A 13,682-nucleotide genomic window follows, 5' to 3' on the forward strand; every position below is an offset into this window, starting at 1 on the left:
TTCTTGCAGCCCCCACCAACCCCTTGAAAAATCCTCACCGTGACGGCCTCGTGTCATAAATCTCACATTCTCCTTTATGAATTTGAACTATTTCACCCCTTTTAGGAGAGAAACTCATTCTGAACTCAAGATGAGTTTAGATAAAAGTATATATGAAATAAAAGAAATGGTTTGCGAAAGACAAACTTAAATTTCAATTTTTGGACGCCCGAAACTAGAGATAAAGAGGAAATCAATAATCGAGAGATAAAACACCAGAAGACAGATTTAGACAATGCAAGAAAGACTTGATTTTTGTGTAAAATACATCTTTATTTACACTTTTTACACAGTAAACATAACATATTAAGCCAGCGGAATGAACAAATATTTTAGTCCCAAGATTGCATGTGGAGTATTACAGTCACCTTCTCACTCTCCCAGTTTATTTATGAAATAAATTCTCGGAGCCGCCCCCCCCCCCCACAAAAAAGTGAAAATTTGTTCTGCATCATGTTATGGAAATGGTATCGCAAATTGTCATTAACGTAAAAACAATTCATGAATAAGTTTTTAAACGACTTGGTGAGTGCTTCATTATCTAATTAAATATTAATCAAATGGCGAATTAGCAGAAGACTCATTTTTTTTGCGATAGACATGTGGAACCAGCCCCCCCCCCCTCCACTGAGAAAGATTATTTTCCTGTATAATTTTCGTATGCAGTTGCATTCTGCGTTTAGTAGTTTATTATATACACGAGCTTGAAACTGAATACTATATTACATAAATTACAACCGAATGACGTCACAGATACGTCATCATCCGCGGAAGACAGACGAATGGTCACCGTCGAAGAAGCATTTTCTCCCAGAATGCCTTGTGCTCCTGAGGTCTGGTATCTCTTCTGGGTACATGGTATGGTACCTTCAAAAATGAATAATGAAACAAAAAGAGATATCATCATAATGATATCAGGATTATTACCATCGTCATCATCGTCATTATGAAAATGCTAATATTTATTATGCTTACCCCCTCTTCATTTACCCCTAGTAGAGACCACTATCATCATTTACATCATCATCATCAGCAGCAGCAGCAGCAGCAGAACTGCCATCACATCATCATTATCATCGCCATTTTAGCCCCCACTGTGGCCGTAATGACCACACCCCCACTACCACTGCCGCCATCAATATCCTTCCATTCCCCTCCTCCTCACCACCACGGACAGCACCATCGTCAACCACTCACGACTACCCCACAACCATCATCATCACCAACACCACCACCACTACCATCATCGTGATCATCACCACCACCACCACCAGGTCTGCTTTCGTAGTCTTACAGCACATGAGTATAAACAAAAACTTATTTAATATCTGTTAGGTTTTATGTCAGATGACGTTGGTGAAGTTATTTCTGCAAAATTACGGTATCCGGACATCTACCACCTGGACATCAACCCCCGGATATCCACCCTCTGGGACATCCGCCCCCTAGGACAAGTAATTATATATATATTTATATATAATAATCAAACTAAATGAAGAATAGTCAAAGAATGCTCAACTATTTCACTTTAACTATTTTCGTCTTTAATTCTTCAGAAAGTGAAATATTGATTAACAACAAATTCAATTTATTTAATTTGTTGTTAATCAATATTTCACTTTTTGAAGAATTAAAGACGAAACTAGTTAAAGTGAAATATTTGAGCATTCTTTGACTATTCTTCATTTAGTTTGATTATCATTTACTTTCCGTGACGGGGGACATACTTCGTTATTTCATCGTATTTATATATATATATATATATATATATATATATATATATATATATATATATATATATATATATATATATAAACTCTCTTACCTCTTATGGGCTTCAGACTTGTATCTGAGGCCAAGCCGATGGGGTGTCTTGCTTCCTGATGGTGTCAGGCATTCCGACAGAGGAGCTGGTGGCAGAACAAGCGGTGCAGCTTGGTATCCTTTCCTGATCATAATCCGCTTGGCAATCTCATCATGCAGCTTCCGAACAGGGTCCGAGTACGGCCGAAGGCCTGGCAGTGAGCCGAGCACACCCGAAGGCTTCATCGGCTGCATTCGGTAGCTCGGCGGTATCACGAAAGGCTGGTTCTGCTGCCTGGCGAGAAGCTGCGGTGCGATGCCTTCGCCTCCCATTGTCAGGGGAAAAGTGTCTCCTGCAGGGTATTTGTCCAATCTATCTGATTTAAGACTGGCTATGGCGGATGAACCGGACTTCAGTGATGAGGGTAAAGGAACCGTCGGAAGCGTTGACGGCTTTGGACCAAGAGGCGGTCGAGGAATGTACGCAATGTGTTCTCCAATCTTGGAAGAGGACAACATCTTCTTCAGTGGATCACTAGTACGACCCCTTGTCGCTGATCCTGCAGACACTCCTGCAGGAGGGTTGGTGATGTCCCTCCTTTCTAGGAGCTGTGAACCTCGGATGTTCTCGATGACTAAAGAGGTACTGGGTGGCCAGCATGGACCTGTACCTTGCAGCGCTGGAGAAGCAACAACAGTCCCCGCACCGCTACAACTGAGCTCCGAAACGTCATCATCTCTTGCGGAAGCTCGACTATCAAGGATCTGAACCTGCGGTGTCTCATTGAAGCTGACACTGCGTTTGGTTGATTGAGATTTGGATGACTTTGGTCGAGCGGCCGACCTACCAGCGTCTGAAACGAGGATGCCTCTTAGCTCTGATGATCCACCTTGAGAGGAAATATCCTCATCTTCATCTCCCTCCTTTTCATCCTGGCCCTTGTCCGCTTCATCCCCCTCTTCGTCATCTTCATCTTCGTTCTTCTCCTCCTCATCTGTACTCTCCTTCCCCACATCTTCCCGGTTGCCACCTTTCAATCCCCCTCCTTCTGTCCTCCCCACCATTCCTCCAGCTTCTCCCGCTCTCAAACTCTCCAACCTTGAGTCAAGAGGAGCAGTTGTGCCATAAGGGTGTTGACGAGACCCTGACGTATCCTGAAAATGGTCTTTGTAGGTTTGTTGGTAGAGCGAAGTATGGTACAGCTTGTGATGTAAACGTCGGAGTGCATCATCATATGAATTAGTAGTATTTGTCTGTGAGGCAAGATCATAAATATTAATGATTTTTTGATTCGATCGTTTTTTTATAAGTATAATGCTATGAAGAACATAGACTATTTTTTTTTTTAGAACATTTGAACATTGTGTAATTATCACTTATCTTATTTGAGAAAACAGTTCTTTCAAGAATATATGCTGGAAGGTAATCAATGGGGGAATTAATAAAATGAAAGAAAAGGAGTTAGAGTATTGTCTTATATTTACCGAATAAGAAGATCGGCCATCGGACGTAGAATCTGTACAGGCAAAGACAAAATTCAAGAATGTAATTCTAATTATTATTGAAAACTATCAACACGACCACAGATACAGTGCTAACCTATGATCAAATACCACAAAGGAGGCAGAGAAGATGAAATGATTCGGTCCCTGAATATGACTATTTTGCCATTGCTGATGATTTGATGATGATAAAAACGGTATTAACATTACATTAAAGGCATCATACCTAGTACTCGATTATCATTGCGATATCATAATGAACATATTGAATCAAACTTTGTAATCTTATGAATAAAGAGATAATGATCTTGTTGATGATGATGGAAATGACAATGATATAAAGCTTCTAAAAAGTTCGTAAGAGCGCCATCTTTTCACGTGTCGATGGAGATTGACTTCCATTGCACGATGGGATAATAGTGATGTGTGAAAAAATGATACCTACCTTGATCGGCGTTTGGCTTCACTTCCGGAAAAACTTCAAAAATAGATTTATGTGAATAATAAGGATGGTTCCCAGGCCATTGTGCGCGCTGAAGGGGGAAGCTAGAACAAAAATTGAAACAAAAAGACCAAAGTTAGGAAGTGGTTACAATTGAATGCATAAATGTCTTTTCGTTCAACAGTGAGAAATAATATTTGTAGATATTGCATTATCAAGTAATCAACAATTTCTGTCCGCAACATTGATTTTTATCACCCTTTAATAATCACGCGCCAGTACATTTCGATTTCCTTTGCAAAACGACATCTTCATGATTTAATACAGTTCGTGCAGCAACATTATAATTTTAGATCACTCACTCAAATCCATCTTACTAATGTTGTTCTGACAATGTCTGACATTACGATGAATATATAGACCACATTTCGGATGATGAACATTGATTAATAGTCTTTGAGCTGAATGGCTTTGATTTTGAAATAAAAAAGAGAGGACTACTTACTTGTTTAGTTTCGTTTTCATGGGAGCTGACAACCTGTAAACGTAAAAAAAGAATCATTGTTTGGAGAACGAGATACAATGATGTAAACTTAATAAATCAAGTATGTTTTGCCATAAATGTTTAATGTTCTTCATTATACCAAACCCCTCTGATAATAACGACTATATAACATTAAGACCATTAGCGTAAAATCGTTAGACACCCAGTCGATATATAGGCAGCCAACTTGATCAAAATGGTAGTGACAATGGAGTATATTCATTTATTTCGGGCTTGTCCGACCATGTAAGCATTGGCGGCGGAAGCCAAAAATTTTAGGGGGGACCACCAAAATTTTTTGACAAGCCAAAAAAAAAGCTTATCTACCCAAAATTTGAGGGGGAGCACAGGCAAAAACAAAAAAAATATTGACAAGCAAAAAAAAAGATCATCAGCAAAAAATTTAGGGGGCGTGGGACCGTCCCCCCCACTTCAATTTTTTTGGGGGGGACACGTCCCCTCCCCGCTTCCGCCGCCTATGCAGGTAAATCCATGGTCTGAAAAAGCAGCGTCCGTCATATTTTAGTTATCAACAGCCGAGTTGTTCAACCTCTCCTCATAGTAGGCCTATAAATTCAACTGTGTGCGAAATATCATTTTTTCAAATATGAAGAGATACTTGATAAGCGGGCCACGTAATAGAATTTTGATAAAAAATCAATATTCGTGTCACAATGGACAGATTATTTTCGTCAAAATGACCAGATACTTGTCTTTGTAGCATAAAAACCGTTAATTTTTTTAACATAAATTTTATGAAAACTTATGTCCCTCTGATCATAATGGTATATATTAAGATAGGTAGATTATTTCAAAATGGATGCTCGCGCTACGATTCTTTACCAAACGAATATATCGTTGAATTGGAATAACTATTACCTCTCATCATTAATACGGCATCCGCTTTTACTCAGGTCGGTCACTCTATAAGGTTGATCATACGTCGCACTGAAAAAAAAATAACAGAATAAGTTACGATTAATCGAACAATACTTGATATAAGGCCTGTTGTAGCCGCAACTAAAACAATCTACCGCAAGTCCCAAATGTCCAAGAGAAACATTTTTTTTCTGAGGGTGTGTGTGTGTGGGTGGGTGGGTATGTATGTGTGAATGTTTGGGATGTGGGATGATAATTATAAGGCCAATGTACCATCATGGCCATGTTAATATTTAAAGAAACTTACAATGATGTCAGAGAAGGAAAAAAGGGAAACCAAAGTAGAAACAGAAAGTAAGCATATATACACTTAAAGAAATATTGGGTAAAAATGCTCCATGAGGGTAATTATGTGTCCAACCAACATATTTTTTGGGGCAATTTATTTATCCAGTATGATGAAAATTTTGCCCATTCTAAAGTAATTGATGCTTATTTTTTAACCTTACTGGACAATATGCTTCCCGCACTGGGTGAACTACTGCCCAAAATTGGTTGGACACATAATACTCTCGTGCTGGTTGAAATTTTACCCAATATTTTTTACATTGTATGAATCATATGAAGAAATTGCGGGAAAAAGATTAGTATATAGAACAACTTACGCCTTAGTGACGCCACTGCCAAAATGCCTATGGCTTCGGCTGACGAAGAGATCACGAACTCGTTGTTGTCCATGGAAGGGGTAGCCTCCAATACCACCATACTCTGTGAGCTTCTCTCCCCAGTACTTCCCGCCGAGTGGAGGCACTGCTTGCTGGTACTCCCTGGATGCATGGTTAATATGATCATTAGAAGAAAAGTAGATGGAGATGTCAATAAAAATAAATGAAAAAAAGAGAAAAATATCTTTATCTTAACGAGTTATCATGTTTTTCAGTGTGATAATCCGGAACGTAGGAAGTGAAACATCGTATTTTTGTGGCGAATAGTTATTCTATCAATACCATCCCATCTACCTCCCCTTCTCGTCGTCACCAACCTCCTCCTCCGTGTCTTCCTCCTCACCTTCGCCATCATCATCATCATCATCGTCATCATCATCATCATCTTCATCATCATCATCATCTTCGTCACCATCATCATCATCTTCGTCACCATCATCACCATCATCATTATCATCATCATCATCTTCATCATCATTATCATCATCATCATCATTATCATCATCATCACCATCATCACCATCATCATTAACATCATCATCATCATCATCATCACTCTCACCACCATCATCATCATCAAAACCATTTCACAACTAACATCACACAATTTTCTCAATGTATGAATATGGCGTGTCGGTTACTTCAAAACACTCTCTAAGCAAAGCTCAGAAAGTTCAAACTTGTCACCGCCAATTATTCCACGAGCGTCACTTCGCCTTTTTGTTAATAAATAGTCATGTTACAAAAATTAGTTGAAAAATTTACCATTTTCGTCTTTGCACTGCCTGAACGGCATCCAGCATTGTCATAGACGCCATGATGTCAGCAAAAACAAAATAAATCCTCTGTTAAGATCGCCAACAAATTAATAAGATATCTGTCATCATCTGCTTTTTCTAGTTCCACAATCTACATCTTTTTGTGTCTGATTCGAATACACAGTTTTGCGCCAAACATGACCAAAAGCTTCAAACCTCACGGCATTATCTCATCTAAAATAGTCATATTGATGGAAGATCGTGCAGTAAAATCATGATATATGGAGATGGTTCTGGTACAATACAAGAAGTCTCTGATTCACACCCGAACATCAAGAAATACTGTTGACGAAGAAAGTTTTGTTACTATCAATCACAACTTATCCAGTGTGTCCTGGATTTGAACGGATGAATATTGGTATTGACCTCACTGATGATCAACTAATGTGAGGTAGGTCCCGCGCTAAAAATGAAATAAACCTGCTGAAATGTGCTGAATAAAAAATCAATTTGATAAGTATGTCCTGCGTCTTTCATTCGAAATCGACGCGAAAGGTAATGACGAAATTTCTTTTGTCGAAACAACGAACCTGCAACACTTCAGTGTCCTGAATATCATAAGCCTACTTTAAGTGATATCAAGAGGGGTAAAGATGGCAGAAGTATTGGAGTTTATAAAAAGGGGATCAAGAAATATTGACGTCTGTCTTTTGTCTAATAAGACAGAAAATACGTCGTAATCGATGAAATCTTTTCAGCAAGGCAGCTCCTTTTTACGTAACGCCATCCCTGAAAAATCGACCAGCAGCTAGCCTTTTACGAACCTGAGATATTTAAAGATTTTTTCTTTTTCAAAAAACATATCTGCGATTTTTTTTAAGTGTAAGTAATAAAAAGAAAAGAAAGAGGGGAAAAGTATTAGCCCCCATGATGTGGGGTTTCCGAACTAGCAGATGTTATTTTATACGCCAAGACATGTTCACACTGTCCAATTGGGTGTGCATGCGGGTTACATTTTTAATTCCTAGTCTAATATCAAAAGTAGTTAATAACATTGATGTCTTAAAACAAGACCATAGCTTCAGCACCGATGAGGACAAATACTTGCTCTTCCAATCACGAAAAGCGACACTGCAAGTTCCAAATGGAAACACACAGGTGCATTATAATTTCGTCACCAAATGCCGTGTCGCACTGCGTAAAATAGCACCACCACCATCGGCTTGATCGGATCAAAATGTGAAAGGTCCATTTTAAGCATTTATTGTGAGATGCAAGTAACGCAAATCTTTTGTCACTTGTGTTTATATTCAATGCGGTTTTGAGTAATGGATGATTAAAGATTCAAAGGGCTTCGTTATGATGAACTAAACAGATAAAGTGCTATAAATATTTGTCAACTTTTGGACGGTGCCGAAGTTGATAAAGGGACAAGGTACTACCCTCCTTACAAGAAGAGAGAGAGAGAGAGAAAAGAAGTAGTAGAAGAAGAAGAGGAAGAACTGAGAAGAGAAAAAAGTGATGATGATAATAATAATGATTATTAATAATAGATGGATTTTGTACAGCATCTTTGCTAGATGACACAAGAGCTGACTTTAGCTCGAGCTACGTACCACTCTATCAACAGCGCTTAGTGCATTCAAGGTTTGATACCGGGTGCCCATTAATCTGGGTTGAGTGCGGCACAATGTTGATAAATTTCTTGCAGAAGGAAAACCCGCCATTGCTTGGATTCGAACCCACGACCCTCTCTGGTATAATAGAGAGGGAAAGGAAGTGGTAACGTAACCTTTATAGGTTAAAGCTAAAGTCTAAAAGTATTGGGTAAAAATGCTCCGTGAGGGTAATTATGTGTCAAACCAACAATGGGCATTTCTTTTGGGCATTTTTATTTATCCAGTGTGATGACAATTTTGCCCATTCTAAAGTAATATCTTATTTTTTTAACCTTACAGGAAAATATGCTTCACGCATTGGGTAAAATACTGTCCCAAATTGTTTGGACACATAATCACCCTCGTGCTGGTTCCTTCTGATTAAAGATTATATTAACCAGGGCAGACCCAGGATTTTCCAAAAGGGGGGCGGGGGACAAAATTTTCTCGGGAATATCCCGAGGAAATTTAGACAAGCCCCCCCCCAAAAAAAAAGAAAAAAAAGCCATCGCTTTCGAGGGGGAGGGGGACATTTGCGTTGAACGAAATATTTACATTACAAATTTTTTGTATGCCTCTCAAGGGGAGTACGGGCCGGATCCGCTATACTAGTGATATAGAAAGACTGATCATATTGGCCACAGATCATACTCGGACATCATAAGTTGATAGGCTAGCAAATTGAGAATCAGAGTAACTACAGATTGTGGTTTGTTTCAAATCATTTTGTACCACTGATTGCATGTTGTTTTGAACCTATAACCTTGGCTCCTCCTTCGATCCATTAAACCACAGGTGCACAGACCGCGCCCGAGACCACATATACCAGGGGCGCAATCACGAAACTCTACCAACCAGACTGGTTGTCCTATCTCTACATCTATCTTACGCATGTATTTACACACACCAGCACTAAGATATGAATTACACCACTCTTAATCCAAACTCAATGGTCGCCCAGTAACCACCCAAGCTTTCCGAGCTGTATGCCGCCACTTGTGAAATCGCACAATCAGAGTACTTAGCACACCGATCAATAATACATACCATTCCAAAGTCCTCACTTTACCAAGTGGCGGTGTATATTTACAACTCTTTGACTATCTAAACCTAGAACAATCGCATTAAAATAGTATTTGTGTGGTGTAGCGGCAAAGTCCCACACAACAACACGAAATCTCCATTAAAGTATACAACTATAACTTCAAGGAGTAATAAATCAACCATTTCTACAAATTCATGGACTAAATTCATATTACTACTGCCATCGTCAAGTCATCGAATAAAGTGCATTGGTATGGGCTGTGGATTGTAGTTGAAAGGCTTCATGATTTTCAAGACGCCTTGTTCGGTCTACATGTGATTTTGTTTATCATACATTCGAGTTGGACTCATCAGTTTAATCTTCTTTTATACCACTTGAGAAGGACCACAAGCCTGGTATGTATAGGCCTTCAGGAATTTATCAACTGGGAATGGCAAGACTACCTCTTATGGGAAGAGCTATTTCTATACTGATTATTCAAACTTTCTGATAACAAATCATTTTAATTACATGTCAAACATTTACAATTTCGCTGTTTTATTTCAATCGAATAAAAATACTCGATTATAGACTCGCCATGGATATTGGAGTATGACAATTTATATAAAGCTTCTGTATTTACCCCAGCTTTCAACAATTATTAATTAAAGTTTGTGAACTAGCTAAAAGCTAGTATGGAATTGGACAAAAATAACAACTCTTCATCATATTATGATCATTCATTTCAATCATTTTTATTATCAGTCCCATATCGTGAATTATGTGTGAATAGTATGATTTCGAAAAATTTTGTGGGATCAAACACGGCATGTGGGGCAAAATTTCTACACAATTTCGAGTGAGCGAAGGAAGCGAGCAAAAAAGTCGGACCTCAAATTTGGAATTGATTTTTCCCGGAGATTTTTTTTTACATATCAGGCTAGGATCACAATTACCATTTCTCTTTATATTTTCTTTCTAATTTCCCTTTTTTCGTGACGAGAAACTTTTGACTTTTGGGGCCCCCTATGCCCCCCATCTGTGCACCAGTGTATGAGTGTGCTATTCTCTCATAATCTAATAAACAGGATGAAAAAGTCTAAAATGTAGAATTTATATGGTTGATCCGGATGAATACTTTGCCCTATAAGTTGTTAAGCTAACATTGAAATTGACCTTTGACCTTCCGCAGAAGCAAATGTTTTCGAGTTAAGAATATCAGTGAAATAGGCGGCGATAGGAGGGGTGTATCTCCCTGATTTCCAAAGTTTGAAGAGTAGACCAAAAATCGAATAAAATAACTGACAGTGATCAGGAATAGGTGATTAAAAAAGTTCGATTTTAACAGACTAGTCGTTATGAAACAAAAGACACCTTACAGGCAATTCCATGATTACACACCAAATTTTACAACAACCGCGGATCTCGGATATTCCATACGAGCACCCCCCCAAATTTTGTATACTAGTTGATAAGTAAAATATGTGGAAGCCTTGTAATCAGAGGATCATGAGTTCGAATCCCATCGTAGTCTAGCATCATTTGGCAAGGTGCCAATCCAGACTTTGCCACTCTCCACACAGGTGTTAAAATGGTACCCGAAAAGATGCTAAAGCCTATGATGTAGTAAGGAAAGCTATTGATTCTTGAAACTCTTGTGTGCTCCCCAGGGAGTGGAGAATCCGATGACCGGGGCAATAATGATTACAATGTAAAGCGCTTAGAAACACAAAATATTAAGCGCTTTTATTGTTATATATTTTTTAGAATTAACGTTATAATAATTTATATTTTCGTTTGTTTCCCTCTACATTTTGCAGACTTCATAGCAAACATGCCACTATCAACTTTAGATCTCAGACCGAAAATCGACTACGCCCAAAACACGTATGGCGACCAGAAATACAACATCATGCATCTCATCAGCCTTTGCAACCAAGACTCCACCCAATCACCATGGCAACAGTCAAAGGGGAGTACCCAGATCACCCAAATACACAGCATCAAACTTCCAACCTTGAACTCGTCGGGTTTCGCCAATCAGAGCAGTGCAGTGTACGCGTCATCTTCGCAGCCACGCCTTAATCTACCGAGCGTTGGGCGTGGCATGGTCCACAGTACGCTGATGCCGTTTTCTTCGTACGGCAAACCGACGTGCGGCTATTTCTTCACAAGGACGACGGAGCATCGAAAAATGAGGATGGGGATTCCCCCTAAATTTGGGTACCTGAACGTTTCTGCACCGCCTATGAGATAAATCGTCTTAAAAATGAACATAATGAACATATTGAACAGAATAATATGAACAGTGGTTTAGGTACTGCCAACAAAAACGTTTGAAATATTTTCGCTTATAAGTTGTGTATATAATGTACATTGTTTTATGATGAAACAGCGTATTATGGCATAAGATGGTGGAGGCCAATATCATTCAAAATTCTATGAAGATATTTTGATCAAATTACCCATCTTCACTCATGGCCATACGCAGGAATTCCTTTTTTTTGGGGGGGGACAAGATGCTTATTTTTTTAAAAGAAATTCCAACGCGAGGAAGCGAAGGGACCGAAGCTCTCATTGGGGCACGTTTGCATTTTGAAAAAGTGAGATTGAAATATTTCGTGCACTCTTTTTGGTGATTTTTTGTTGAAATTTTCAAAATTTCTGCTCCACCCCCCCCCGCTGTGTACGGCCATGTCTTGTTTGTTCTTTGGCTGATTACTAGTATACGAGCAAAATTGGGTATAATAAGTTCGTTCAGGACTCTGATTATGGTCCGGAGAAGTCTATTATCAGCCTGGTAGGAGGTGGATGCAATATCATAATGCTATGTTAGGCAAACACAGAACAAAATGTATGTGACTTTTCTCTACTGTTCTTCTATTCTCCCTATTCAAACTATAAAGACTTCTCATTTTGATATGAAGTAAAAAAATGGACAATCATAAGAGATTATAATATTGGCGATGATGATGTTTATGATGAAAAGGATAAGGCAAAAACAACGAAAAGAATGGTGTGGTAAAGATGATGTTATCAAACTGCATTGTTAATAATGATGATGATTATAATTTTTTTTTGATGATGATAAATTGTGATAAAGATAATAGTAATGATAGTAATAACAATAATTTCGTATATAAAAAAATAATGATTAGAATAGTAATGGAAATGGTGATGCTGATATATAATAATCACAAAAAGTGTAAAGTGATTATTATCAAAATGTACAAATTTCTGTTACCTATCATGTATAAAAAGCTAATATGCCAAATCTTCTTTTAAAGTTGTGGTTCTTGTAAAAAATATCTGTGAATGTTTTTTTTTATTAAACCATTTGTTTCATGTATTTTCAACAATAAACTGATGATCGCAGTTTATTTTTACGTTATTTTTCATCATGTATTTTTCATGCATTACTGAAAACCATGTAGTATTCGTTTTAATGTTGAAGGAGGGAGGGAGAGAGAAAGAGGGTTAGGGTGACAATTTTTTTTTTCACCATTTATTCAATAATTCGTTAACAGGGGCTAGACCCGGAGAGCGTTTCATAAAAGTACCAGTCGAATGTTTTATCCGACAGTTACTAAGGTAACTTGGCTTCTAAACCAATCAAAATCAAAGAAAGTTGTCAGATCTGATGATACGCTCCCCAGGATTTTTGGCTTGGGAACAACTTGCTTTTCGAAAGTTATTCTTTTTTGTTATTTCAATGTTTCTCTCAAAACAATCAAAATTCAAAAAGTAAAAATGCCGTTAAAACAAAAGTGTCCCCCTCCCCTTCGAAAGTGAAGATTTTTGTTTCTTTTCCTTGGCAAAATTTTTCGTGGACGAAATGAAATCCCCTTAATTTTTGGTTGACCCCCCCCCCTTTCTGAAAAATCCTGCATGGATCCGCCCCTGATTATACCAATTATACAAATTGAAAATAAATTTTCGTCGATAGCCGGAAAACAAGTAAACAATCAAAGGTGATAATTAGAACGAGGGCATAAAAATAATTTAATACTCACGCGATACTCTGTTGTGTCTGTTTCGGTTCCCCGTATGGCCCAAACAGATCAGTTGATTGCACCGTACGGGAGACTAGGGCGGTGTACATGGGAGGGCCCGGTGGGTCCCAGGTTCGAACGTCTGCCGGAACAGCAAGCATCCTTTATGGTCCCCAGGTTATTGTTTTCAAATTTCTGTTTGGTTTACTTACTTCAGAGTTCTTTATTATTTTAAGCTTTTGTTTCAGATCATGTTTCTTTTTGCAGTCTTTTCATTTTCCCCTCTGTTGTTATGACTTTTGTTCCCAGCATTTC

At 38.4% G+C, this 13,682-nt stretch overlaps 1 protein-coding gene and 1 long non-coding RNA gene across 2 annotated transcripts; one reads left to right on the forward strand and one right to left on the reverse strand.

Annotated features, from left to right (window-relative positions):
- Positions 1–288: 288 nt before the first annotated feature.
- Positions 289–7,296, reverse strand: LOC121406126. The gene is made up of 8 exons (XM_041597146.1): positions 6,701–7,296; positions 5,876–6,037; positions 5,211–5,279; positions 4,293–4,325; positions 3,791–3,891; positions 3,328–3,359; positions 1,865–3,096; positions 289–906 (listed from the first exon to the last, which is right to left on the reverse strand). The coding sequence occupies exons 1-8, from the start codon at positions 6,751–6,753 to the stop codon at positions 801–803; spliced, it is 1,788 nt and encodes a 595-aa protein (XP_041453080.1). The 5' UTR covers positions 6,754–7,296; the 3' UTR covers positions 289–800.
- A 2,037-nt stretch (positions 7,297–9,333) lies between these two features.
- Positions 9,334–12,753, forward strand: LOC121406093. Its single transcript, XR_005968752.1, has 2 exons — positions 9,334–9,791; positions 11,196–12,753. It is a non-coding gene; the product is annotated as an uncharacterized LOC121406093 (long non-coding RNA).
- The last annotated feature ends 929 nt before the right edge of the window (positions 12,754–13,682 follow it).

The sequence above is a fragment of the Lytechinus variegatus genome, chromosome 19 (assembly GCF_018143015.1).
Source record: "Lytechinus variegatus isolate NC3 chromosome 19, Lvar_3.0, whole genome shotgun sequence".
NCBI lineage: Eukaryota > Metazoa > Echinodermata > Echinoidea > Temnopleuroida > Toxopneustidae > Lytechinus > Lytechinus variegatus.